Below are 27,459 nucleotides of genomic sequence, written 5' to 3'. Positions count from 1 at the left end.
GAACGTACGTCTATTCCTGCTGTGACATTGCGAGAACCTTCACAAAATGTAATAAATAGTAGGCAGCCAAAACATTAATCTTTCAATTTGGCGAGTACAAATATTACTGTGGACACATCTACATTTATATCAGGAAAATAGAGTCAACACTGCAGGTGCTGAAAATCCAGCTTTTCCTCAGTAGTTAATGGTCATTGCAAAACGGACAGAAATCTGTGAAAATAATGCTCAGCGTGACAATTACTGGTGGTGTCCCTTGCAGTGGTAAGGACAGCACCCTGGCATTAACGCACAGATCCCAAGCACACTGAAGTCATTCTTTCCAGTGATTTTTAGAGTGCATTAAACTAGACCTTGGATGAATGTCAGAACAACTTTGAACCAGACACTCCTCGCGTACAGCTTATAAACCAAAAAGCTCTAAAAAGTATTCCCAACATTGCACAGCAACTTGTAAGGATTTTCCAAGTGTGCCCTCACCTTTTAGCTGCATTCATTAACTGGCATTATTCTAAGGGTGAATTTGACTCTTGCAATTGTTACGGTACATAAAGCTTTTAGTGACTTATAGCTGAGCGATGGTTCATTCTTTTCTTTTGTAAGGGGAGCAATAATAGATTACACATCTCAAGAACAATTGATTGTCTCAGCTCCCTGGTATATTTTCTTAATACTCAGATGAAAAAACCTACCGATTATAAACTTGCCATTTGTAACAAGAAAAAACATTACACTGTATTATGTTGTGAGGATATCCTGGTTTTCAGACATGACTGACCTATGGACACATTCATATAGAAAAGGGAACAAAAGCAAGCACAGACGACAGGACGCGGGGTGAAGCCTTTCTGCTCTGATTTTACATGTTCACAGCGCGCAAGGCTACACGTGAGCTGGACTCCCCCGACAGCTCACAGACGGTCGGCACTTGACATCACCCTAAAACAGAGTCAAAACAGGTCAGATCAGGTACCATCTAAAAATGCCCATTTATCTCCATCAACTCTAAACAAAGACGAGGTGACTATCTCAGACTATACTGCAACGGTCTAAAGTCAGGTGCTTATTACCCACCCTTGATGTTACAAGCAGAATCTACCGGTTATTTCCAAACTAAATCACAGAGTGTTAAACCAGTTATCTGAATAATACTTGGCAGTGCAGGAGAAATTATGTACTATAGCTGAGAGAGTTGATAGCAGTTACTCTTCCAAGACACAATTGGTTTAGGGGACTTTACGTAAGGAAACAGGAAAATACACTATGCTTTATTTGATTGCTCAGCCTAGAGCATAAAGTTTTGCGTCTCCAAAGGCCTTGGTTCTTTTCGGTGTGGCCACAGTCCTTTTGGTTGACCATGAGCAAAGTATTTCCCTACCTCTTTCTTTCTTTGTGACATAGATAGTGGTATATCCTCCTCGAAGTGCTCCATTCATTTTCCTTTTAAAAAAAGCAAGCCCTCAGTAGTTTCCAGTTTTTATATAAAACTTCCCAAATCGCATTAAAGTCAGGTTGCTGACTCAAACTGCTCAGAACGCAGGTAGTGAAAGCAAAAGAGGCGGTACAAGGAGTGAGGAGGGGTATCTCGGCTTTATCCCCGGGCGGCTGCGTGACTGAAGGGAAGCGATCAGCGGGGGAACCTCCTTGTGAAGGCAGCAAACTGCTGAGCGTTTGGAAGACAAGCTCAGCAAGGACAGCATATGAAAGCTCAGGAAGAAAGTCTCCTGAAAGGAGATGCAGGAAGGAGAAGGGCTAGCTCCGGTGGCTACAACTCCGACCTTACCATGAATTCCGCCCACATAGTCAAAAAAACAGGGTGGGAAGTGGAATCCAGTATTTTAAAACGTTTTCTTTATAGCAAAATAATTATACAAGATAGAGGATTAGGAAAGAAATGAACAATTTAGAAAAAGAAGTACTGCTGCTAATGTCTGTCATGGATCTTGTTGATCACTTAATGGAAACCAGATTCCTAGCAGACCAATGCTACTCGTCTTTGTACACGTACAGAGCCTTGGCTGAACACTGATTTCTGACAAATACTATACATGCACAGAAAAAACACCATTGGGTATTATGTTATTATGGGCTTTATTATTATGATCAGGATGTTAACTGGCAAATCAAGATAGGAATGACTTTGGCATCTTTTCCCCTGCTGCAGAAGCGTTCCCTAGCATCACCGCAACAGCAGGCATTTATGCAGGAAGGGCTGGATCCTGGGGGGACTTTTGCAGTGGGATTTCACGACAGCCCCCATGCACGGCCCCACCGAAAGCTTTGGGGGGACACGCGGTGAGCGGCGGCGCGCTGCACAGCGGAGCGGCGGCCCCGCCACGCAAGCGCGCGCAGCCCGGGGGAGCAGCGGCCTGGGGAGGCGAAGGAAGGCGGCAGGGGGGCCGTGCACAGCAGGTCAGACCGCCACTGCTGCAGGAAAACGGCTTTAGCGCAGGAAGGGGCCGCTGCAAATTGCATCTGGAGCTTGACAGGAGGAAAGCAGCTGCGTGGAAAAAAAGGGGGCTGCAGCTCTGCACTGCGAAAGTTGAGTCCATATTTTTCCTCATTTTAACAGAAACTCAGAAGTTTTTTCCCCCTTTGATATAAACACAGTGTTGCCAAACATATGATTCCTTCCCTCTCCCCTCCATTTCACACCCTAGCAGCCTGGCAGCATAAAGACGATGCGGGCTGGAAAAAGACTACTCTAGGATCTCTGCCTTGCTCACATGATACCATAAATTTGTGTGGAGAGCCTAACAGTCGCAGATGGAATAATATTCTTTTTTCAAGCCAGGGATATTACCTTAAAAGCATGCAAAATCTCATTACTGCCCTAACACAGGAAATGTTCAATGGCTTTATTTCGGTCTTAAAGGACTCCAGTTCATTCGTGGTATGGCTCGGCTCGTTTCAGTACATTTACACCAAGAGGAATTTGATCAGGAATCCTTTAGGACTCTTTTCCTCTCAGTGTTCAAAACACGATGCAAACCGTTTCACCATTTGGGGTCACAGTTTTTTAGTAAAAATTAAGTCCAGTCTTTCTGTACAGAGTAATCTTAACTGAACTCCATCTGACAAGAAGAAGGGAATGAGTACCAGACACAGTCCTACGAGGTACACAAAGAACTTGTTAGTTATGTTTATATGTGTGTATATAAAAAAAACTTCCAAAGATTGCATCTATTCAAGGACGTCTGTCACACATCCTCTAATGCAAGGAATGAACGCGGATTCTCAGTTCAATGCAACTCTGAAGTGACCTAAGAATTTGAACAAAAAATGTTGCCATCTTTGCAAAACCCACAGCTTTCTAAAAAAGCCCAGATTACAGCCAGGAGTTCTAAGAAAGGCTGTGGGTTTTTTTCCAATGCTCAGGATTTAAAATAGAAGGAAACCACAGTAGTCTAAATGATGATTCCAACTTATCTGTGCCCCGCCTCCACCCCTCCAAAAAGAAGTATTTAATGAGCACCAACCCAAACAGACAAATGTCTCAGGCCCCATTTCAGCTATGCTTTTACAGCTATATCAGTGTCTAGATGACTGGGCAGCAAGAGACACACTGTGAATTCACATTACAACACAGCGCAAGCACAGCCTGCTGCAGAAGGGGCTCTGCTCTCCGTCACAGGGTTTTCGTATCGGATCCCGCGGCAGGATGACAACGTGGGGAACCTGATCGGCGGGCTGATCCGATAGAAAGCAATGCTTTTCTTGCTGTTGTTGTTAAATCACTCCTGTGCCAGCTCAGCGAGCCGACCTGACTCACCCCGTGGCTGCAGAGCTCCCGGACGCTGCACCGGGGAGGCAGCGGAGCAGCCGCCGGACACCGGACACGGAGCAGGAACGCAACTGCCCCTTCAGCAGCGTCCGGCAGCTATGCTGACTGCGGCAACGTGAAGGCGCCGGCTCAACAGAAACGACTCTAAGAATGTATTAGCTCTGCAGAGCGGGATAAAGTGACACAATTCAACTTCCACCACCATAAAAGAAGAGAGAAGCACTATGCATAAATAAGGGGATAGTTAAGAAAAAGTCAGACTTTCTGGTTACCGTTTTGCCGCAGCAGCCAGCAAGCGTGCTGCATAGGCGACCTGCGCTGCCGCATGCCAGCGCATGCCAGAGATCGCGGACCAGCACGAACCCTCCTGCAGATCCGGAGCTGTGACTCTAAAATCTCCTGACCCAATGTGTGTGTTTACTCTTAGCCATAACGGACTTAGTTTCCTGGCTTTTGGTCAATCTTTCATCGGCAAGAAAGCCTGTGACCAAGCATTCCCCAGGCTGCACTTCACACTCGGTGAAGAAAACGGCGGGTGGGCTCCAAGGGGGAACGTCAGCCGCTTCACCATGGAGCGACTCCCTAATTCTGGAGGGAGGCAAACCTGGCGCTTCCAGACCCCTTCGGAGCGACTGACCTAGCGCCTGGGTATATTATATTCTTCCGACACTCATGGCCAGTCCTTTCCTGGACCTCAGAGGCAGGGTATCACAGAGACACTCTGCAACCGTGAATGATGCTCCAGAAGTGACAGCTGCTGATTTTAAATTAATTTGGCATTCCTCCAGAAAGGTCACACTTATTTAAGTTTCTACCCACACACTTATATAGTCCCCCTGTTGCGGAGAGAATGAAACACTTCCCTAAGTATACAAAAATAGAAATACCGTCGATAACCAGCTGGTGAGTGCTACGGGAACACCAGTATCCCTCTGTCCACAAGAAAACGAAGGCCTGCTTTGGACTGCCTCATTTAACACCACGGACAGACGCACAGCATGATGTTGAGTGCAGAACAGAGGTGCAGAGAGAAAGCAGCATTATTTTTAGAACCAAATATTACGTTAGAAAAAAAACAATCTACCTTGCAGAAAAGTAGTTGCAGAGCATACACTTCAAATCTGTTGGGATCAGACTGCCAAAACCCTCACAGAGACTTATTAATGCATAAATATCCCCTTTGTGATCCAATTATTTTACATTCATTAGCTGTACAGCATTCAGTAAAGCCAGAACCATCTTTATTTTCCCCTAGGAGAAAGGTATGTGGGAGGTGCCCATATTCCAAGAATAGCTTCAGGGCTGAAGTGGCACCGGGAGTCGGGAATTCTTTTGCCAAATCCTCCAGTTACACATTGCTCCATACTCGCTGCAACAGAAATTTAGCTATGGAAGAAAAAAAAAAAAAAAAATCACACCCCATTACTGTAGCAGCCATTGGACAGTGTATTCCTGGAGGAAATGCAGTCTTTATTTAACATCAGTCCACTTGGAGGTAAATACCGAAAGACAAAACCTAAGATAAATTGACACAGGAAATGGAACGTCCCTGTTTCCGCAGGCTCTAGGCCAGTCGCCTCCACCATCCCCGCAGGTCAGAGCTTTGCAGAAGGATGTGCGCGTTGTYGGCACTCTCCCCCGCTTCTCCTGTAAACACAACGCGCTCTTCCAAGGTACACACGCTCCACAGTGAAAAATGAAAAGCGGGAAGTGACTTTGAACCATTTTGCTCTTTGTGCTGACAGCACTAACAGATAACGGAAGTGCGGCCAGAAAAGACTATCTGAAAACAAGCTCTTTTAAGCTCTTAAGCCTTTTGTGGCTCAAAAATTGCAGTACACAGATGCCTGTGCGCGGCAGCCTACCGCGCTATACTTAATTCTGTAATTCCGTACTTAAATAAGAGCATTTTAAGCCAAGAACAAATTTTTAGGGTTACGATCTGAACTCTGGAAATCCCGTTTCTCTAGAAAATGTTGCGAGACCCTGATCTACAGCAGCAGAGGCACCTAGATTTCTTTCTGACGCTTGGTCATTTCAGACCTTTCTCTCTTTAGAGTACATTTTCTACTTGCTGGAGGAGGGTTGTGCAATGGGAGATGCAGAACATGAGAAATATCGTTTTTTTTCCTCCAGCATGAGAGGGTTGTAACCCCTGAAGGAACAAGAATGYGTCCATTGTTAACAGCTCCCACTAAAAACTTTACAAGGAGTGGTATTATGGAAGAGACATAGTTCATCAGTGTGGCTATCCAGGAGATGAGTTTCGTATACATGTACCCAACCCYACCACTTTCAAAAGGATTCTCTATATTTGCCGTGAAGCGTTATGAGCCTACAATCAAAGTATTCGGCCAAGGGGCCAGATTCGGCTCCGAGCTGTTATATTTATACAGTATGTACTAACTCCGCAAAGTCCCCAAACATTGTCCCACCAAAATACCTCAACTCTGAAATCAATGAAGTTACTCCGAATGAGCACAGATGTGTCATTAAGAAAGTGAGTAATAAGTCCTGACTCACAGAACAGTCCTAAATACACTACAGCTGCTGAAACACAAAAACACGTTGACTCTGTTAGATGAGGAAAAGAAATCTTGTGGTTAATGTTCTAGGTGCTCCCAAATCCACAGGAGCATCTTGCTAGGAAAACAGAACTCCTGTTGTTCCATAAATGATAGATGYTCATCACTGGGTAATTAAAAAATGGCTCATTACAGAGCAGGCACTGCTTTGCGTTAATCCACGGCAAACTGATTGCAAGTGGCTATGAAGGCTTTCTGGATGCTTTGAAGATTCAGACACACTGACACATTATTTTACAGAGGCCACTTTCCACATGCTGAAATGGGTTTTCCATTTGCCAGCAGTAAATGGCTAGCGTGAACTTCTAAAAATAACTTGCTACATTTAGCTGTGTTTTACATACCTCCTGCGAAGAATTTTTCTGAATGTCTAATACTTCTGTTATACATTAATCCTTTAATCCGTCCTTTATTGAACRGTAAACTGCCATCTCACTACTAGAGTCAGCCTCGCACAGACTCAGAGGAGGAGAGCACTGCTTCGGTTCAAGTATGAATACATCTTTCAGTAACTCTTCCTGCCTAATGGCCTTTTGCTTTACAGGCTGCTTATTTGCTCTATGTACTATTATCTAAATTTACATACCTTCCTCCTCCCTCCTTTTTTTACCCCCTGCTCTTTAGTTTCTTTTTCCTATCCTGAATCTAATTGTTCAGTCTCATAAATTTCTCCTTCTTGCTTGGCAACTGCGTGATAAGTGTGCAAGCTTGTTTGATAGGTTTATCTTATTTGTTTACTTATGACTTAAAAAAAAAAAAGGGGAAAGCAACAGCAATTTTTTGCATTCGTCATATGTTCCTTATGCTTATCTACTTTATTAGCAGAAGGAAATTTGCTATATTGTACCTGTTAGATCCACCCAAGCACTTCAGACTGGCAAGCTCTGTTATGCTAGATCAAAGATCAAGGAAGTTAAAAGCACGGAGAGGCTTCACCGCCGCTGCGGATTATGCAGGGCGGCACCACCAGAACGAGATTGCGGGTCCCCTGCGAAACTGAACTGTGCCTAAGCCACCGCAGCGGAGGAGCTTCCGAACCGTGGCGAGCCCGGGTGGGCTCCCACGGGCGCCCGGCGCCTGCCTCCAGGGCTTCCCTCTCTTCCGGCTCAGGAGCTACGCAACCTATTAGCTCAGAAAGAAGAAAAACAGAAAAACCCCCAAACTCTACAACTTAAGCAAAAAACGTGGCGGGGCACTGGATAAAGAACGGCCTCCGAGTCCTGGCGGAGGGGGCCGGTGCTGGTGCTGGCGCGAGCCTYGCTAGAGCTAGTCGGAGAGGAGGAGGAAGCGGTGCAGGTCCCCCTCTTTCTGGCCACCGCTCCTCTCCCGTCCCCCCGAAGGGCCCCGCAGAGCCGTCGCGGCGAGCCCACCGGACCTTAGGGATCTGCCGCACGGACCGGGCTGCCCCGCGAGGAGGCCAGGGCAAGGCAGCAGCGGGGCACCCGCCCGCACTTCAGTGCTCTAGCCGGCACCGGCGGCGAGTCACAGGCTTTACCTCTAAGTCGGGGTCAGTTTGGGGAGAAAGCGCCGCCTCTTGCCCGCCTCTCCTCCCGCTCAGGAGGCTCAAGGCGTTTCGCAGCGCTCGTCTTTTCCCGGAGAAGGAGCGCCGCTCTGTCAGGTCCCCCRGCCCATTGCCGAGTCTGCCTCGGGAATAATCAGCAGCCGCTTAATCGGAGAGAGAGGAAAATACTGGCGTCCTCCACCTCTGATTAAGCGAATGATGATTATTCAGCATGACTTCTGTTCTCCTCGTTTTGTTCGCAGTGATGGATAACGTTAATCACGAACACAAGCATTGAGCAGAGCCACATTCTGAAACAAAGACGTGGAGCAGACCATACTCCCCGTGACACCCGCCGGCTGAAGATGAGCGGTACTGGTTCCCATGGAGAGCAACGCTTGATTTTTAATGTTTCTTAATGGACAGGGTACAGGTTTATTTTTATGATTTTGCTTCTGAAGTTTCAGGACAGACATGACCTTAAAATAAATTGCCCCACGTTTCAGCACAGCCTTCTGCTTGCCCAGGCCAGGTCTCCAGAGCGGGCTGGAACACTGTGCGCATGCAGTACGTGTGTGCTTTCCCCACAAAGAGCAGAATTACAAAATTACTGCTGGCACCAAGGCAAACGCTCCTCACGACGAGCAAGTAGAGCTCAGAGGCTTGAACTCCTCAAAGAACAACTTCTCCGCTCTGGCATTTTCCTGGCCTCTCAAACTCATAGGGCCTATACTCCTATTTCAGCAAAACTGGAAAGAAGATACCAGGCAGATAGGAAAGAAAACATTACTTTGTAACTGAAATGGAAGTTAAAAAAAAAAAAGAAAAAAGATTAGCAGCATTAGAAATCAGCAAAACTGCTGAAATACACATTAAGAAATAATACAACTATAATTTATTTCCACCATGTTTGTCAGGACATTTATTCAGTAGGTCAGAGGGGAAATAACTACATTTTCCCATTGATTTTAACCCTAGATTTATACAGAAGTTGTATAAAGAAAACACTGCACATCCCCAGGAGATAGAAGGAGCTGGCAAATGGGCCTTGCATTGGGAGTGCTTTTGCAGTAAGACTGCTTTCATACGTTATTTCATCCCAGACTCGCACAGCATCAATTCCTAAGCTAACAACTCAGCTCCTGGCAAAGCCTGACAGCTTAGGAAATGAGCATTTTTGGTATTTTTTTTAATTGAATTTCATTTTGAAATTCAAATTGAATTTCAAAATGAAATTCAGTTAAGGTGGTATGAAGGAACATCCAGCTTCCAGAAGCCTTCCCCTACTTCCCTGCTAGTTTTCTCCACCACAGCAGAGGAGCTATGGAAGGAAGCTATGCCTGATGTTGCCTTTGACAGTGGCTTAGGTATTTAATTCAGGGTTTTTCTAAGATTTTTTTTTTTTTGCAGGCCTCTGAATTTCCATTAGCAATACTGAATCGATGGAGAATGCAAATTCCTAAAAACAAAGATCCTGTTATAAGTACTTCCTCAGTCTGCAAAGACGCACAGAGCATAAATGGAGCCCTTAACCCGTAGCACTGTTTCTTAACCCTGCTGCATCTGGCTGGAGAAGCAGTTCACCCAGCCTAAGATCTTGGAGGGAAACAGAAAAGCAGGATTAAACTGAAGAAAGCTCCATTCCCTCTGAAGAATCCATTCTCTTCATTTAGACCAGCAGCCTCTGCAGATTTGCTTTGATGTTATGGTACTTCCCAGACACTCCGTGTCTTCTTTGACAGCTAGATATGATACCAAACACCTTCTGGCAGATAAACAGGCTGTACGGACTTACTGAGTTTTAAATCCAGAATTCATGGAGAACTTTTAGTTCTGCTCTTGCTAGCAACCTTCTTCTCTGCTATCTCAGAAATTGGAGAGGTGCGAGGTTTATCTTTTTACCATTTTATCCATGCTTGACTCACCATGAAACAAGAACAGAGTTTGTACCTGCTACTTCACTTTCAGCTTGCGATTATCCGCAGTACCTAGTGGGGCACTGGTAGTGCTGTAACGAACAGGACACAGATTCATCATGCTACATCTCTGTCTGCAAAACTTGTGCCAAAGGCAGAGCTGCTTTTCTATACAGGCTGCGACCTAACTTAGTCAGCAGACTTCATGATAACTTCAATTCCATGCCAAATCTATGGCATGTTTTTTATATTCACTGCCTGCTAACTGTTGTGCTACCAGAGAGTTGGGAAATTCATCATTAAGTCCCATGGAGTGTTAAAAGTTTACCAAACAAGAGGCAGAAGGACTCAAACCGGGGAACGAACAGATATAGACAGCATGGTTGAACGGAGAATTGGTAAYGGTGACATGGTATTTTTAGTCCCTACGCGTTTCCCTGTTGTTCCGCTCCTGGTTCTTGTCCAGAGAGTCTGAACAGGGCGGTAGGTTTGGCCGATGTTGCACAAGGACTATCTGAGCACGGTACACGAGAGCGATCAGGAAAACGCTGTGTTTGAATACTGTGCTCAGCACAACTTCAGGACAAATTTAATGTATCAAATGGTAGAGCCATGTGCCTCATATTTTGCAATTTAAATACGAGTGCCACACAGTCTATTTCCAATACAAGACTCAATTTAATCAGTTACACAAACTCTGACGGAATTAAATATTTTTAAGCAAATGCTTATTATTTTACTCGGAAAAAATAAACAAGACATTCCTTAAGATAAGGTTCCAAAGGTAGAGAAGACTCACTGACAAGGAAATACTGCCACAGTCATCTGTTTAACAGCATCAACCAAAACCCAACAGTTGGGTCTGACTGCCTCTAAACTTGAATAAGTTTCAGAATACTTGGTGCCTAAACCAAACCATCATTACAACTGTAAATTATTCAGTTCCCTGGAGTACATGAGACTTGAGTAAACTATGGAAAGCCTTTTGAGGGCCTGAACATGAGAGGAACGCTGCCTGGTTTTCTTAGTCTGCAGGCATGAACGTTAGCGACGAAGGTGGGGCCAGCGTTTCTGTAACGAGGCAATCAGTAAATTCYGGACACATTAAGGGAGGGCTCCAAGGATGGCTGCACTCCTGCGGCAGCAGTTGGATTCCTTCTGTCATAACTTAAAATACAGAATCCCAACCGATTCCTCCCCGTAGCAGAATATGATAAAGCCGCAAACAAAAACATGTTGTTGTTTTTTGGAATGACTGGTATGCCAGGTGAGTCACTGCTGCTACAGTTAGACGTCAGTTTGGTGACCTGTGTTACAAGTCAAGCAAGCAATCAGGTGGAAATGAGCTGAGGCTAGCAGGTCGTTCAGTCCACTACACCTTGAAAGACCACAGCAAGGGCATTCTCCTCCTCTAACAGTCTTCCCTCATCCTGGGGACTGGGTTTAAAGACGCTCAGTAAAGGACAGCCTCTTTGATCCAAAGAACCGAGGAAACATGGAAAGCAGATATTTTTCCCCCCCCTCATGGGAAGAAAGCGCTCACGAGACGCTGAGCTGACCAGCTGACCTTCGGGGACATTAGGAGAACCTAATGCAAAGTAGCTGATCAGTAAAGACACAACAGGGTTACTTGAAATCTTAGCGTTCCGGGCCATCTAGAGACTCCCAGCTCCTATCAGAGACAAGCAAGCTTTTGGCATGACGGGTGTGGAGCAAGCGGCTAGAGAGAGGGTGTGTTCCAAGGGCCTCGGCTCCCTGCTGTACGAGCAACATGAGCGCGGAGAAACAAACAAAAACAGCAGACTTATCCGGGCCAGAGCGTTAGCAATCCCTACAGAGACATCGGACGGGTTTGTACATCATAAGACGCATCCTCATTTCAGCTTTTCAGAAGCTAATCCTCCAAAGCAAAAGTAAGACAAGGAAAAGCCGAACGCCTTTTTTCAGAATGCTTCAGAAAATGAGCAGAGCAAGCAACTCAATCCCTCGATGAGGCTGCCTGGCATGTGATGATTTCAGAGTTTCCCTTCGATAACACCAGAGAAGTCCAGGCAGGAGGCCAGATTAGTCACACATGACATGAGGGGAAAACTTACAAGCAATTTATGAGTGATCCAAAGCAGCTCTGCGCTGGAAAAGAACGTGCATCTTTCTCGCTACGCAGGCTCCCTCCCCCTTCCCGCCTTCGCAGGAGCCAAGTTCTGGAGCACATACAATTGCTGGCTTCAGCAGAGCCAGAACTTCTGCTGGCCCTGCTTGAGTCACAGGGCAAGAAATCCGAAGGGAGCATCCATCTGTGCCCCCTTCCAGCGGTCCATAAATTAACCTCCTGTCATCCTCCCGTTTCCATGCTCGTGATGCTGCGGTCAGAAGCCAAAAGGCAAGTTACAAAGTACCAGCCACAACCACCACCCTTCCCAGACCGCTCCTGCGGATATCACAGCGGTGCTTTGTCCCGCAGCCAGCAGCAGCTGGAGCCCATCACGCTGGGCTTGAAACATGCTGGTAGAAGGCTGTTAAAAGCCAAGATGCCACATGCACCAAGCGCGTTACGTTAGCACAGAGACAGATGGACTACGGACCCGGTCAGCTGCCTTTCCCTGTACTCCTTGGCACTACRTCCCGCTCCCCGCTGGCCACAAAACACCAAAACTGCAGCTGCACTGGTAAATGATCCACGCTCAGGATCATCTCTGTTGGTGTGCACATAACGAGCTGTTAGACCTCTCTTTGGTAGGGCGCTAGCTGGAACAGCACAGGCAATTCTCAGGCCCGGTTTGGGGCTGGAACGTGACAGGAACCATTTGTAACACGCAGGTTGGATTCACCTGTCCTGTTCTAGAGGCCAAGAGAGTCTGCCAGCATAGACACAAACTGTCCTGCGCCAGCTGGCAGCAGGGCCTGGGGGCCTTCACGGGCACGTTTAACTGATTCATATGCACACAGCCCGAGTCCAGCGCACTCTGCGGAAGAATTGTTATGCTAGGCTTCACAGAGAGCTACCCCATCACTAACCAGTATTTAGAGTGGCCAGTATTCTTCAAATGAGGAAAATAAGGTGCAGAGACATTTTGGACCACGTTGCTAGAACTGGCCCCRTCTACAAGACAGAGAGAATCTTTATTTTGTGGTTGCCCAGCATCAGTCAGGCACATTTGAGAATTTCACTGATGGATCAGCCTAAGGCTAAAGGTGCAGAGAATCCTGGGGCTCATCAGAGAGAGACTCAAGACGACAAGGACTATCTATGCAGCAGTGTGAGAGAGGGGGACTCAGGGCACGAGCACCAGAAAGCCTGCTGCTAACCGAACTCCTAATGAAGACAGCTCAGTGTGATAGCGGCTAGGTGTGCTAACAGCCCCTGACTGCACAGGGCTACTGCAGGCTGCAGAGAGATGTTGCCCAACACCGCTTTCTTCAGAGTGCGGATTTCACGGTCGTTTGCATTAGAGAGTGTGAATGAAGGGATCAGAGAGCAAAAGGCTAGACCTGAATTCATATGAGATACAGGTACTCCTCTACGGAAGTTTGCTACAGCCTCTTCCTCCTCCTTTCTTGCCTTCTGGGACGATTTCCTGGCACTTCTGAGAGCTCACGGAGCTCACTGAGGAGGCAGGTGAATCCCAGTGGTGCACGGGCTGGACTGAGACAGCTGGCTTCTTCCTCCCCATATCCCCATCCTTTGCAGGTCCTCTTAGGTCGCCTTCCAAGCCAGTTCTGCTGCCGTGGGAAGGGGATGGGGCAGGGGCCCTGCCAGCGGCAGCACAGCTCCGGCAGCTCCCACCGGCTCGAGCAATGGCACCCTCGGCTCTGCAATTTCTCTTTCCTTTCCTCAAGCTACAGCACAYCTATAACTGCTGCCCGGTAAGAGTTAACGATCAGCAACGCGTTACATTACGAAAGCTGCCGGTTGCCAGAGCATTGAAACCTCGACTGAAAATCCCTCTGGAAGAGACTTCAGAGGAGCACGTCTCCTATAGCCAAATCGAGACACAACAGCAAAAGTTAACTCTCTGGCTACTGTCTCTCGCAGAGAGGGGGAAAGCCCTGCTTTCTGCCCAAAGCCGGCTTCTGCGGTCATTCACAACTACCCGGGYATCTCTGTGCATACCACATTGAACACGGGTCTCCAGATCCTACATCTCTGCTATGCTGGACCGAAAAAACCCAACACACTGACTTTGCGATACCTCCTCACAAAGCAGGAAAACACCCAATGCTTCCTAGGAAAGCAACAATTTTCTCTAAGCAATTCTATAAATTACACTAAGAAACATGAGGATAGAGGGAGAGACATTCCCCTTTAGCCCTGTAGTTTATAATTTGATGCTACAGGAACAAGTAGTGTTCATTGTTCTTCATTTTCACAGCTGCAAGCTTTAAATAAGATTAATAAAATCATTATTTTTAAAAATATCTAGCCTCAGCAATTCATAATCAGTCTTGGCTGGAGGAGCAGAAACCTGATTTAAAAAAAAAAAAGGAGAGAGAACACAGACTACAGAGAGCAACTTGATGGATGGTATGAGCTATTTTCTACTTGTACTTATAAACTCCGTCGCAGGCTATTCAGCTGCTCTTATCATCACTTAAACAACATGCGATTGCGAATGCATGCTTACCTCAACAGATAACTCAGTGACAAAAAGAACTTCATCAGCTCCAAAATAACTTTTTGGACATGCCCAAAAAAGGAAAACCCAGCACTCTGCGGAGGGCTGTAACTTTCCAAAAGACAGGTTCAGCCTGATAGGAGCAAGGAGTCTATAAGTCAAAGTAAAAAACAATTTTAAAAAGTCCACCATCACTGAAACAAAAATGAGAAGCTTCCAGAAGCTTTTTCCTCATAATTATCAGGGACTCAAACAGAGGGTTGAAACTTTTGTTCAATGCTTAGTAAGAAAAATGATTGCTGCCTGTTGAATTTCACCAGCAGTTTCAAAGCAGCTCTCATTTTGAAGTGTTAACGTCTGTAAAATAGAACCGTTTGTTGACAGGAAGAAATACAGATTATTTTTTTTCCCCTGTAAACATCATTCTTTTTCAAACTACACAGAAACGTCACATTTCTCCAAACCAGTTCCGATCGGCAGCGTTCTCAGTAACGCGTCTCACGGCGGTACGGCGTTCTGCAGCCGCGAGCGGGCGCRGGCAGGCGCCCACCCTGCCCCAGGGCAGCTCAGCGCCGCGCTGGGCGCCCCGCGGAGCCCCGGCACCCGGCCGCGAGGGCGGCCCACGGCTCCCGCCAGCCTCCTCGGACCCGGGCTGCTTCGATGCCTCGGGAGCCCGAGGCAGCCGCTAGGGCAACACGTGGCCAAAGCCATTTTCCACGGCTGGCTGCGATGCGGCAGGCGGCCGAGGAGATACCGACGCARCGTATCAAGGGCTGCGCTCCAGGAGGACTTTCGGTTGCGCGTCGCCGGCTCCGCAACRCAGGAGAGCACCGTGGCAAGACCGAGAAGCGATGACGCCAAAATCCACAAGCCTAACAGGACTCAGAGCAGTAGGAAAATCGCCCAGGAAAAGCTTGTGCAGTGAACGCAGAAAGCCACACCTGAGAGCGCTGTATTTAACAGTGTTTTAACTAAMTAAATAAATAATTTAAGAAAATTCTCATGAAAAAGGACAGGAAAGCTGAGTCTTCATATGGTGAGTCAAGAGGAAACTCTTCAGTCAGCAACGGCGCTGCTGCAAGCCCGTGGGTTTTCAGACACATCACAAAACATGGATAGCACCCGCATTGCCAGGGAAGAAACCAAGAAAGGCAACAGAAGAAGGATGAAAAGCTGCATGCGTGTCTCATGCGTGGCAAAAGAAAAAAYGTAATTAGACACATCAAAATGATTTGATTTCTTGACCTTGCCCCTTGCGACGAGGCATGCAGCCGCGTCCTCAGGGCTCTCAGAGGACAACCACGCCACCACGCCTGTGCGGAAGCTGCGGCTTCACGTTAAAAGGAAGGGGCAGCTTTGGCTTCGCACCTTCCCTCGCTGCACTCCCTGGTGCGAGGAGCGCTGCTCTTCTGCTTACACCAGGCACAACTGCTCTTGAGGTCGCTAGGAAATGGAGCGGGGAGCTGATTCGGGTTGGGAAACCCCCCACAAAATATTGTGCGTCCTTTTGTTTTAAAGGTGGACCAGTGTTGGCCCACAACACGCTGCACCAGCATCTGTCTAAGCACAGAGCAGGGGCTGCTGCACCGCACCGCAGCAATGAGCAACTGGGGATGGGGAGAGGCAGGAAATAACTTAAGGCAATATTTCTGCTCAATGCTTCGTATCATGAACCATGCCTTGAGCATTCCTGTTGCGGAGAAGACCAGGATATGAACTAAGCAGTCCGTGTAATCGGCAAAAAACAGGCAGTTCCCTAGGAGGATGTTAGGATTCCCACAGATCCTGCTGCCGTGGCAGATTAGGGTTCATACCTAACGAGCGGATGGCTCCCACGGCTGCCACACACACGAGCAAACGGGGAGGGAGCGAAACAACYTCAGCGTTTCCCAAGTCAGCAGAGTCTGGTACAGTATAGTTCACGCAGGGATCCATGACCTCAGAGGCGCTTCTTGGAAGCGGTCCTACTACGGGGCTCCACAATGACGAGTCTTTGACTTCAGCCACAAAGCAAAGCAAATGCTACAGTGCCAAAGTGCAGGACGAGGAACTGCGCCTAGCGAGGAGCTCCGTCTGACAAACACGTATCAACGAGCCCTGACGCAAGGAGTAAGATATGCCCTGAAACTGGAGTATGCGGATACTGTGCATGTTCCTAGGCTTTCTTGTCTGCCTCTGAAGATAAGGTTTGGGTTTTTTTAGGTTTTCTTTTTTTCCTTCTTCCCCCCCCCCCTTTCTTCTTTTCTTTAAGAGTTTCTGGTTAAGGCACATCTGTTTTAGATTTGCAGCAACTTGGGGCCTTAGATTCTATGCAGACTGCCTAAAAGTCCTGGAAAACAAGCTTTTCCATCCTCTACCTTGCTGTAGAAGAGACTCCCTTCTTCCTACCTGCCCTGAATATGATCCACAATAAGGCAAATGATTGTCAGAGAAAATGTGCGTCAGCGGCACAACAAATGAAACCTGCCGCGTTTACATACAAGCACAGAAGCTTTCTTGCAAGTTGAGCATTGCTTCAGAATTGCTCTAGGGGATGGGGAATTCAAATTCCCATTCCACCCAGAAAGGCAGAGACAAGCCCATACAAAAAACACATCCTTTTTTGTAAGAGGAATCACACTTATTGGACATCTTTATGCACAGCCTATTACGGCAATGAGCCTAAAACCAAAGCAGTATCGCTGCCATAAAAGGTACTGTTTGATACCATTACTGCAGAATACTGTGGTCTCTCCCATACACTGACACATGCACACATACGCACCGACTTAATCTGCTAAAGCAAAGAACTACCAAGGTCTTTGAGCTAAGAGCTTCCAGGTGTTCCTGTTATCAGCTTTGCAACAAGATGGTGCAAATTGCAATCCCTAGTGCTGTAGCACAGCAGTACTTAGGTGCCCATAGGCCTCTTCAAGTCCTTAGCAAGAAGTTTTCATCCTATTACTGCATGCTTCTTTTTTGCAAAGGATCCTGGCTCCTGGCAGAATTAGCATGTGCTCTGCACCTTATATTTGCAGAGTGTAATTGGTTTAGGTCTAGAAAGTGGTCTAAATAACRTTGTCTTAAAGCAATTGATTGTTTTTAATCTGGATATAGGTTTGTTATCCTTTCAGACAAATAGAACCGAGCAGTTAGGGCAAAACTTTTAAAGCTACCCATAGTAACTACTTGTGGTTTTGAAAATCTTCCTACAAGAATTAGGACAAAGGCTCCAAAGCAATGGCTACAGCGAGCAAGCAAGTTGTTGCATGCCTAAGCGAGCATCTTGCCAGCCTGGAGCCCTTACTGGATGAAACTACCAGCGAGGATGAAGAAGACCAGCAAGGAATGGACAAATATAAGGAGATATTATTGCTAGAGGAGAGCAACATATTTTCCAGCAAGTAATTTTTCCTTTGCTAAAGTCCAGAAACAGCTTAACACTAACTGCTATAACATAATGTGCTTTAGGAAAAAGGAGGGAAGTTTCCCTATGGCAGTGAGCCATTGCCCTCCTGAGGGTCGTCTCAAGACAGCGCATCTCAGTGCTGACAGCACAGCTAGAAAACAAGTTCCACAGAGAAACCAAAGACTTCAGCAATGCTTCAGAGGGAAAGTGTGTCGGGGGACGAACAACAGATTTGCGCGTGTTTTTATTTTCTGTGAAACCTTCCCAGACTTCCTTAATTTAAAAGGCTAGTGGAGAGGCAGAGGGTCTTCCTGTTTGGCTGAACTCTGCAAACACCTCTTTGGGTAGGGCAGTTCAGAGTCCCTTGCTCTGTCTGTAACTCCAAACTCAGGGTCCCTGTGGTGCTTTGCAACTAAAAAAAGATTCTGGCAATATAGCAAATAAGCTATTTTTTCCTGTTAACACTTCACTAAGCTGGTGTAATGGAGAACGCCATCTCCAAACGCAGGAATGGCACACTGGCCAAGCCAATGAGGCCACTGAGACCTTATTCAGTTGATTATACCTAGCCAGCGCCAATTCTTTGTTTTAAGAGCTGTGCCTGTTGGTAGATGGTCTGATCCCGCATCCGTTAAAGTCAAGGTTCATGTACCGACTATTGCTTGAGGCACGAGATCAGCAAAGTGCAAGGATAGAATCGGAGGGGAAACAAAATAAATGGACCAATTTTTAAGTCAGACCAATTTAGTACTAGCTGTACTGCTGATCCTGGATAGAAGAGTAGTCTCTTCACACTTGCTTTAACCAGTGGTATCAGAGGAGCTTTTATATAATTCCTATTTGGATACCAGATTCCTTGAGTATACTGAGTAGTTTAATGAGTGGCTTTTCATGAGACAGAAGGCCTCTGTGTATCCGCATGGAAGACTTCTATGCACATCTTCATTAATATACAGTATGCTGGCTCACAGCGAAGCTGTCTTTGTAGGACAGAATATTTTTAATGCAAGCGCCTCGATGCCAAATTCTGTTGGGGGTGCAGAACTAATGTTTGCAYGGAGAACTCCAGAGTTCAGTGCGCCAGCAGGGAGAAGGGCAAGCGTGTGGCAGAACTCATTCCTCCTCCTCCTCCTCCCATTTCCACAGAAATTTAAGTTCTGTTTAGGTTTGTTTGTGTATAACCAAAAAACAATGTCTGGATCTAAAGAACTGTAGTAACAGCCACAAATCTTAATGCTATAGAGTCAAGCCTTTGTGCTATTTCATAAAAAGCCTGTAGAGACGTGGTTCTGCAGGAATCAGAAGGACAGGTCACTCCAGGGCTGCCTTAATCTCATTAGAGTATTAGATTTTGTTGATACTCTGCTTACAATCAAAAGCATTAAATCCTCAAACACCATCTCTGACAACAGCACAGAAATTTGTGGAGAGCAGATCTGGCCATGCAGACGACCACAGAGCCCCCCAGTTTGACAAGCAAACTCCCATGCACAGCACTGCAATAATTTATTCTCTTCCGTACCTGACCTATGAGGGAAGCTATTGAAAGCAGGATTTTCCCTGTAAGTAACTGCATTCTAGGAAGAAAAGCTCATCTGGTCTCTCTTGCTACAGATTCTTGTTGTTTTCTGCAGATACAGACACCGCTACACGTGCTGTTAGAACATTATCTTTCCAGGATAACATTTGAGCTGCGTGGAGAGGCTGGTTAACCGACACGCAAATCCAGAAGCAATTTGCAAAACTTTAAGGAGTACAGAAATCAAGTTCAAAACCACATATGCAACATTTGCATGAGAACCCAGAACTCTTCCAGCTTCAAAAGATACAGTTTACACCACTGTAGCACTCAAATTAGTAAAAAGAGCATCAACTTAAAATCTGATATATAACTGCAAGAGAAGATCAGAGGAAAAAATAGATATTTTTGCATTATCGCACATACAGAAGAGTGCAGCAAGCAGCAGATTAAAAAAAAAAATCAAAATACTGAGCCACAGAGAGAAAATGATATAAATACATCATTCTTATAATGACTATGATGCTACATAGCCACCTACTTCCCRACATATTTGTTTATTGCCTGAAATATGCTGTCTGCTTCAAACCTTGTCCRCGTTATGCTAATACAAAGGCCACTGCAGCACGGGGCTGAGAGCTCAGAAACACAAACAAGTTACTGCCCACTGGCTGATCCATGGTAACTGCCTGCGCGCAGCTCTTACCCAAGCTGAGATAACGAACATTAGCTCAGCCTGCTTTTAGCTACGAAAATTAAAATTACCTTACATTTTGGTTTAGGTTATGAACGTGCCTACAGAGTTATCATGGGTCAGCCGGTGCAGGCCAGGCTCACCATAGGGTTACAAGCTCGTGTGTCCAACCCCTCCGAGTCAGAATGCGTTGACGGATACTGCATCCTAGTTTCATGAGCAATCTCTTGATTCCTCTTATTGCAGAATTTTCCACATATCTCAGCCTAGAGACATGTACAAACAAGACTAGATTTTTTTTTTTTTGACCTGTGAGTTTAGAGAAAGTAGAAGACTTCAAAAAGAACAGATGAAGTTTATCAGTTAGGTATTAGTGACAGGCGCTAGAAGATAGATATTGAATGTGGTACTATAATACAGGCAACCTGAACACGTGTTTCTTTGCTTTTTAAGTTGAGCAAGGATTACGCTTCAGCCCTGTCAGATATTACAACAGGCAAATCCCCTCAACGGAGGTGAGAACAAGGCACTGCGCACCTAAGCTTTTCTTCCATGTGACTCACTCCAGAACATCACTTTGAAATTCAGACACAGTCCAAACATCTCCTGGGAGCTCTGAGCTACCCAGCTTCTCATCTAGCCTGTGCTCTTCCTTCCCGAGCTCTCCAGCCCGGAGGATGTCAGGCAGAACCGCGACTAGTGCGAAGAGGGAAGTCACCATCGACGAGAACGGCCCGCACCGCCCGGCTTCTTGCGCCCGGGCCTCGCAGGGCCAGGGACAGCTCCCGCGCCGCGCGGCGACGGAGAACGCGCCCGCGAAGGGCCTCCCGAAGGCACCGAGCATCAGGAGCCTTCCGAGACATTCTGCAGATCCTCCTGCGCCCTCGCAGCCGAGGAGCAACGGTATCGCACTTTTTAGGGCTGAATAAAGCAGCTCGAGAACACTGTTGACTCCCAGAGAGAAGGAACAATTGAGCAGCAGATGAAAATAGTGGCCATATGGCTGTGTGCGAGCTGGCAGACTACCCGAACTCTGGATTTGTGAGGGGAGAAGGAGGGGGAGAGGGGAAGGGCTCAGCAGGGAAGGAAATTTAACCTCTAAGTCTCTTTTCCTTTCCCTAATCAGAGTCAGGCTGCGAGTATATTTTGGTGATGTCAGTACAACATATAGAACTAAAAGAGTAATTTGGCACTTCTAGTGATTCTGAATACTTTTGGCACTAAAAAGAAAGGATACAGCCAACTTCACAACAAAAATAACTCATATTTCTGTCCCAAAATAACTTACTTGCTATCATTGATTTTTAAGCCCAAGATCATTACAAACGAACAATACTTTTCCTTGCTTTTGTCAGTTTTATTTCTCATTTGGCACAATCTTATACTTAGTCATCTTATGGTGTCCTACGTATAGTCGGGGAAGGCTTTTTTTCCCCTTCAGGCAGCAAGAGGAAAATACCACTTACAAAGGCAGCAATGTGACTGTAAGAGCACAACAACCCAAATCGCGACACAAGGGCTTGCACAGTTCTCAAGACCAGGTTTTTCTGTCTGTGTTTTATTTATTTCAGCTGGTAACATTTCAGAGTGGGTAGGGAAAAATAATCGATTTCTCTTAATCTCTTGAAAAGCAAGAGGAGTTTAAGGCACCGGGCACCTAAGAACACTTTGTACTTAGTTAACAGGCACACTGTGCTTTGAGCAAAGCGCTAAAGCAGGGGTTTTCTCTAGCACCCAAACGATCCTCCTCCAAGAGAAGCACTTCAGAAAAGTCACAAGTCACGACTGCTGCTGAAAGCAATCTTTTAGTGCAGCTCCCTCCATTACAAGTAACACTAGTCGCAAAATCATCAAACCATCCCTAATCGACACAGGAGTTCCTCCTTGCTCTGCCTTCCCACATGCAAGGGTAGCCAAGCAAGGCAGGATTTTTCCATGGAAGGGTTTCCAGCGTTGGCCCCCAAGCAACTGTGCTGGGCTTAATATTCTCTGCTGCTTCACCCTGTAAAGGAGCAAAAGGCGAGGGAGGAGCCCTGATACCCTGGAAAAGCATTTATCCTTGCAGACTCTCCTAAAAGTTTGCAGTCTCTCCCTCAAGGGACAGATTGAAGGAACCGGCACAAGATGAGAAGGGAAGTGGGGGGATTCTGCTTTTCATTAGGAGAGTGAAAGGAAGCTGAAATCTGCATTCATCAACCTGTTTAGCTGCTCTCAGGTTCGATTTATCAAGCTGTCTTCCACCGATCACAAGCCAAGAAAACCCACAACTAAATTAACGCTCCRAGGCAGATCTAACCCCATGGATCCACGCCGTGAAAGGGAACACCCGAGTGAGAAACGGGCTCCGTCGGGGTTTGCCACTGCACTGCTCCCRCATTGCCTCTTCCCTGGCTCCGAGCGCGCAGCGGCGCAAGGGATGGGATGCACGTCCCTCTCCCGAGTTGCACAGGACTGCAGCGGGGAACCCGCAGAGGAGCTCACGTGGCCTGGAAGCGTGAGGTTTCCTGCCAAAGCTCCCTCGTTGCAGGCTCCCCTTGCGTCCCTGCCGCGGCATCAGGAAGYGCAGGAGCTGCTGCCCGCAGAGGCAGCACTTCTGCTCCAGCCGGGCTGACGAGAACGGCCCGAGCAAGCTCCCGGCTAGCGTCAAACACCGAACCTCTGACGGGGATAACCTCCAGCAGATCCGCAGTCAGAGGCCCTCTCCTCCTCCTCCTCCTCCTCCTCCTCTTCCTCCTCTTGAGGATGATCTGTGGGAAACGACAAGCCGAATCTCCCTGAACCTTCTCTCCCTTCTGGCCCGTTACTTACATCCCAGAGAAAATCCTGGGCACGTGCCCTGCATGCCACACATGGAAATTGTTTGAGGGACTGGATTAAACCAAAATTTGTTCAGATCTATAGGAATTCTGACAGGGAAGACTCAGATCACACGAAGTCTTGAGACTGTGGAACATAAAAGTGAGTCAACAAGTCTCGAGTAAATCTGCGGCTAAAATTCTGCTCACTGCAACACATTACAGCCAGATCACAAATTCACAGCAACTCACTACTAGTCGTACTGACACAAGAGGCACTTTTACGTCCTGCCGCCATTGTAACGGGTATAATGTGGCAGTCAGGCTTAAAACTGGGAAATGAAAAGGAGTGTGTGTATTTGTAAAACAAGCAACCCATTCGAACCAAAACAGCACACTCACCAGCTAGACCAGTGGTAATGGAAGCATTCAGCATTATCCATTTACAGTTCTATTTACTCCAATGACTCTCTAAAAACATTTGCACTCAAATTCACATATTAAATCGCTACGAATAGATAATGGTGAACTGATCTACCGGTAAGCAGGCTATAAAAAGCTCAAAGGACCTCCAAAAATCTCCGAATGGAAGTCATTGAAATGGTACCTATTAAACACTGAGTGCCTAGCTTGTGCTGCTACCGCAATAAAGTGACACCAAGGGTTTTGTTGTTGTTCTTGTCGTCTTTGGTTTTTTTTTTTAAACTCCCTAGAGATTCTGCTAGAATTCTCTCAAGATTTTACTGGCTAACAGGTAGGTTTGGGCCACTTAAACTCTCTGGACATTTGAAAAAACACTATCAGCAACAAAGAAAAACAACATACATGCACCTTGCATCACGGACTTCTAACTCAAAACCACAAGGTTTCACCCAACACMTGAACTGATAGTTGCATAAACTCTATATACATAAAGTCATGCTCTACAATTTTTTTATTATTATTAGTGTTTGGTAAACGGAAAATAAAAGACAACTTCAGGGTAGTTCCAGGTTTTTAAGTCTTAAACCTGGAGCCTGTTTATGGCAGATCGTGTAGAAGCGTAGCAGACCCTATTTCCCCCTAACAGGGAACTGCACTTCTTTTGCTGGTAGTTTGCACAAATGTGCCACGCTTGCAAAATTAAAAGGATGCATGTATTTATTTCTAGATGTACTGGGTTGCATCCAAGTCTTCTGCAGTTTCCCACCACTGCATCGGGCTGAACAGTCTGTCATTTTGAGAAAGCAGGTGTTTGGCATTTCTACAGTCTGTGAGCAAACAGGGAATTGAAGTAATTTGCTTTAAATCTTATGTTTCAGTTTACTTATTACTTAATTACAGTTCAACAAACACATAGCCAATATAGAAATCCTTAAAGCCACCAGAACACCATACTCAGTATAGGGAATCAATATCTTGGAACAGTCTGGCCAAAAGTTTAAACGCCAAAACAAACAGGATGTCTACTTGCACATTTTTAACATCTGCATTTACCAAAGTTACTAAATGCCACAATTTGGTTGAAGAATGCATTATACATATCCATTTTTAGAGACAAATTATTTTTCAGCATAAAGCCAAAGTAACCAGTCAAGGACTGAGTATCACCACAGTTGGTCCAAAGTCGAAAGGCACTACTCTCCCATTTTTACCTGCTGCCAGAAAAAGTCAGTATCTACTTACATTACTGTACCTATTCAATAAACTCCTAAATTTCAACCTTCTACATGTTTCAACAGTTCAAAATGCCAAGAACTTGAGAGCATTAATCCCAATTTTGATAAATCTAGGAAGGATACTCTAGGATTCTCTACCGTCTTCCCCTTTCTGTCATTATTTATACCCAGGCTCCTGAATTGGAGAGTTCTCTACCATGTGTCCAGGAAACTTTCTACACTTTTGCACAAGGTAAATGACAAAAGGCAGTGGAGATTCAGAAAAAGACTATGTACAGAACTATGCTATTTAGCTAACGCTGTCTAACTCTTCGTTTGCAAAAGTTACACCGCTCAGACTCTAAYATAAAAGGAAGTATTGTCAGAATACCCCAATTTTTCTCTGCAGCCGCTGCATCATTACACTGGGTTTTCCAGTTCCAGCCTGACTTTCCTAACCGGCACAGCTAGCAAATTCTGTATTGAGGCTGTGCAGGGCTGGAGCCGGAGCAGCCGATCTCACGCCAGTAAAGCTGCGCTCCTGCAATGCAGCAGTCGAGCTGAATCAGGAGCATTACTCAGAGCGAGCACGGCAAAGCAGGGAGCTCCAGTTCCACAGCTTTTCCTTCAGCTTTACACTGATCCCAGCTTGACCACAGCATTTTCAACAGGGACAGTTCAAACCTGTCCAGACACCTGTGGCCTCGCTTGGCCATTAACTCTCGCTATCCCCTGACACGCTCCGAGAGGCATTCCGGGAATATTCCAGACAGGCTGTACCAGGCGGGCTCTGAGACGGGGGATTATTCTGAAGGGACACAAGGGAAGCTTCAGCTGGGGTAACGGCCACACGGCACGAATACAGACCATTTGCAAAAGCATATCCAYCCCTCCCTTTTTCGGCTTTTGCCCTGACCAAGGCTTCGCGCCCCGCTTAGCTGATACTGTGCAAATGAATGGGAACACTTCTAATTTCCGCGGGACAAGAGGACAGACCCAGGCTCAGCGGTTTCATGGCTGGGAGTTTAGTCTGAAGCGCTGCTGTCCGTGCTGATTTTTGTCAGGGTGCCTCCCCCACGAGGAAGGTTAATGTGCGTCCGCGCCTGCGGATCAGAGGTCTGGCTCAGCACTGCCGGGCGGCCCCGGCGGCCCCAGCCACGCACACCAGCACGCTTCCCTCGCAGGCGTCCTCTCACTTGTATCCGAACCCCACACTACCTGACACTTCCTTTTTTACATTTTGGTGTTGCTTGTCGATTACTGTGGCTAAAATTCTGCTTTTGGCAAGAGAAAACCTGTTGAGTCTACAGTAATTATGAACTGTGAGTCCGTGGTGACTGTTAATGATTACTCTGAGACAAGATCTTACAACTTTGAGTCGTTAGATAACAGACAAGATCTAAACAGACAATCACCATAATTAATGTTTTACGCTCAAGGAAGGAAACTCCCTCTCCTGGCAAAGCCCCCATCACCTTCGCTTCTCAGCTGCTCGGGACACATCCCGCAACACTGCTGAGCGACTGAAATGAATCGGCAGCTATCGCTGTGCCGCTGATGGCGAAGGGCTGCCTAGAAGACAGGAATTAAAGGTATTTAGGCAACTAGATGGACAGTTGTCCCAATTTCATATCTACGTTCCTGTGCGGACACGGCTCAGAGAGGAAGGCCTAGAATTTTAGGTTCTTTAACGATAAAAACGGACCGGGTRCATCCATGAGAACTGAATCAAGCATTACCTCGCACGGGAGTGCAACGGCCACTTCGGGAGCGGCAGCAGGACTCGGGAGGCAGCGCAGTGCTCAGCACCGGTGTGGCTCCAGGCCTGGGCTGCCAGCGGCCAGCCAAAGCGCTCTGCCCCGTCAGGCGCCGTTTTCATTCGTTCCTACGAGATCAGCCAACAGCCTTGGTCTTAAACCGAACAAAAGGAAAACCCTTCACTGCACACAAGACACTCTGTGTTTCCTTAGCTTCCAGGGGGGTTATCTGTGCTTTTGGAGGTTTATGCAGTTTCTGGTTACTTCTTCCCTTCCTCCTCTGCCAGCTAGTTTCGCTAGGAAGGGTCTGCTGAACCAGCAAAATCCTGTTACGTCATGTCTTTGCAGCGCCTGCATGAGAATTTATACAGATTGAAAAGGGGAAATGGCTTTGACCAAAGCGATGAAGAGAGAGAAAGCATTTATGATAACAATTTACACTAACCCTTTTGTTTTTTGTTTTATTTTTGCTCTAGACTTAGCAGAGTTTTTCATCTTTTTGTAGACTATTAGCATCTCAGAGATACGTAGTGCCGCCTGTTTCATTCATACTAGTTTTCGTCGTTACAGTCATCCAGATGAGGCTATTCCAGTCACTGGCTTTGGTAACAAAGAAGCTTTAAGTTATTCTTAATAACAGGGCATCAGCTAAACCCATTAATACCAACTAAATCAGCCAGCTACCAACAAAACCAGCATATACGATTAGACTCTGCACAACAGATTTTCTTTTATTTGTCTTCACTTAGTCTGATGCAATCGTAGCATTTATAGCTAGTGTGCTAGCAAACATTTYTGGCCGTATTTTAACAGACATTTGTAAAAGTGGAAAAGACGTGAGAAATGACACAGGGAAAGAGTATCTACAGCTCTCGGGGAAAAAAAACTGAACAAAAAGAGTTCAGCAAACTGTGAAAACATACAGGACTGCACAGTTTCAGATGACAGCAGAACCCAGCCCAGAAATATCGGATGGACTCGGTCGGCACTTCCGAACAAGCGAGCCCCTTTGCATTTAACTGGCAAACCTCATTATTAGGAAAAAAAACCCAAGGTAAGTGAAGGACTGCAGGCATTGCTGCTCGGAGAACCCTTCCTCCAGCGCTGGGCCGCCCCAGGAGCACGGGCCGCCCCAGGAGCACGGGCCGCCCCAGGAGCACGGGCCGCCCCGAGGCGCCGCGCTCCACCTGCTGCGCGGGGGAACAAACCGCCGCGCGCCCGCCGCGACGACGAGGCTGTTGCCGCGGGGGGGACGCGGGGCCCGGGCGGC

The 27,459-nt window shown here is 46.6% G+C and overlaps 1 protein-coding gene and 1 long non-coding RNA gene across 4 annotated transcripts in view; one reads left to right on the top strand and one right to left on the bottom strand.

Annotated features, from left to right (window-relative positions):
* The window catches only part of OPHN1 (oligophrenin 1), a 76,363-nt gene extending 59,797 nt beyond the window's left edge, over nt 1-16,566 (bottom strand). For 2 of the 3 annotated variants that reach the window (XR_003253544.1, XR_003253543.1), the window contains exon 1: nt 16,214-16,416. Coding sequence is in view for 1 of the 3 variants with exons in the window: in XM_026066130.1 (XP_025921915.1) it covers nt 16,214-16,334 (121 nt within the window). In the remaining 2 variants the exon portion in view is untranslated. Of the gene's footprint in view, nt 1-16,213 lie in introns of all 3 variants that reach the window. The other variant, XM_026066130.1, reaches the window with a different exon arrangement.
* On the top strand, nt 16,500-21,339 carry LOC112966237. The gene is made up of 2 exons (XR_003253545.1): nt 16,500-16,585; nt 20,454-21,339. It is a non-coding gene; the product is annotated as an uncharacterized LOC112966237 (long non-coding RNA).
* The last annotated feature ends 6,120 nt before the right edge of the window (nt 21,340-27,459 follow it).

The sequence above is a fragment of the Apteryx rowi genome, unplaced genomic scaffold (genome assembly GCF_003343035.1).
Source record: "Apteryx rowi isolate R43461 unplaced genomic scaffold, aptRow1 scaffold_24, whole genome shotgun sequence".
Taxonomy (NCBI): domain Eukaryota; kingdom Metazoa; phylum Chordata; class Aves; order Apterygiformes; family Apterygidae; genus Apteryx; species Apteryx rowi.
The sequence above is the reverse complement of the archived record's forward strand: the minus strand, read 5'-3'. Positions and strand labels throughout refer to the sequence as shown.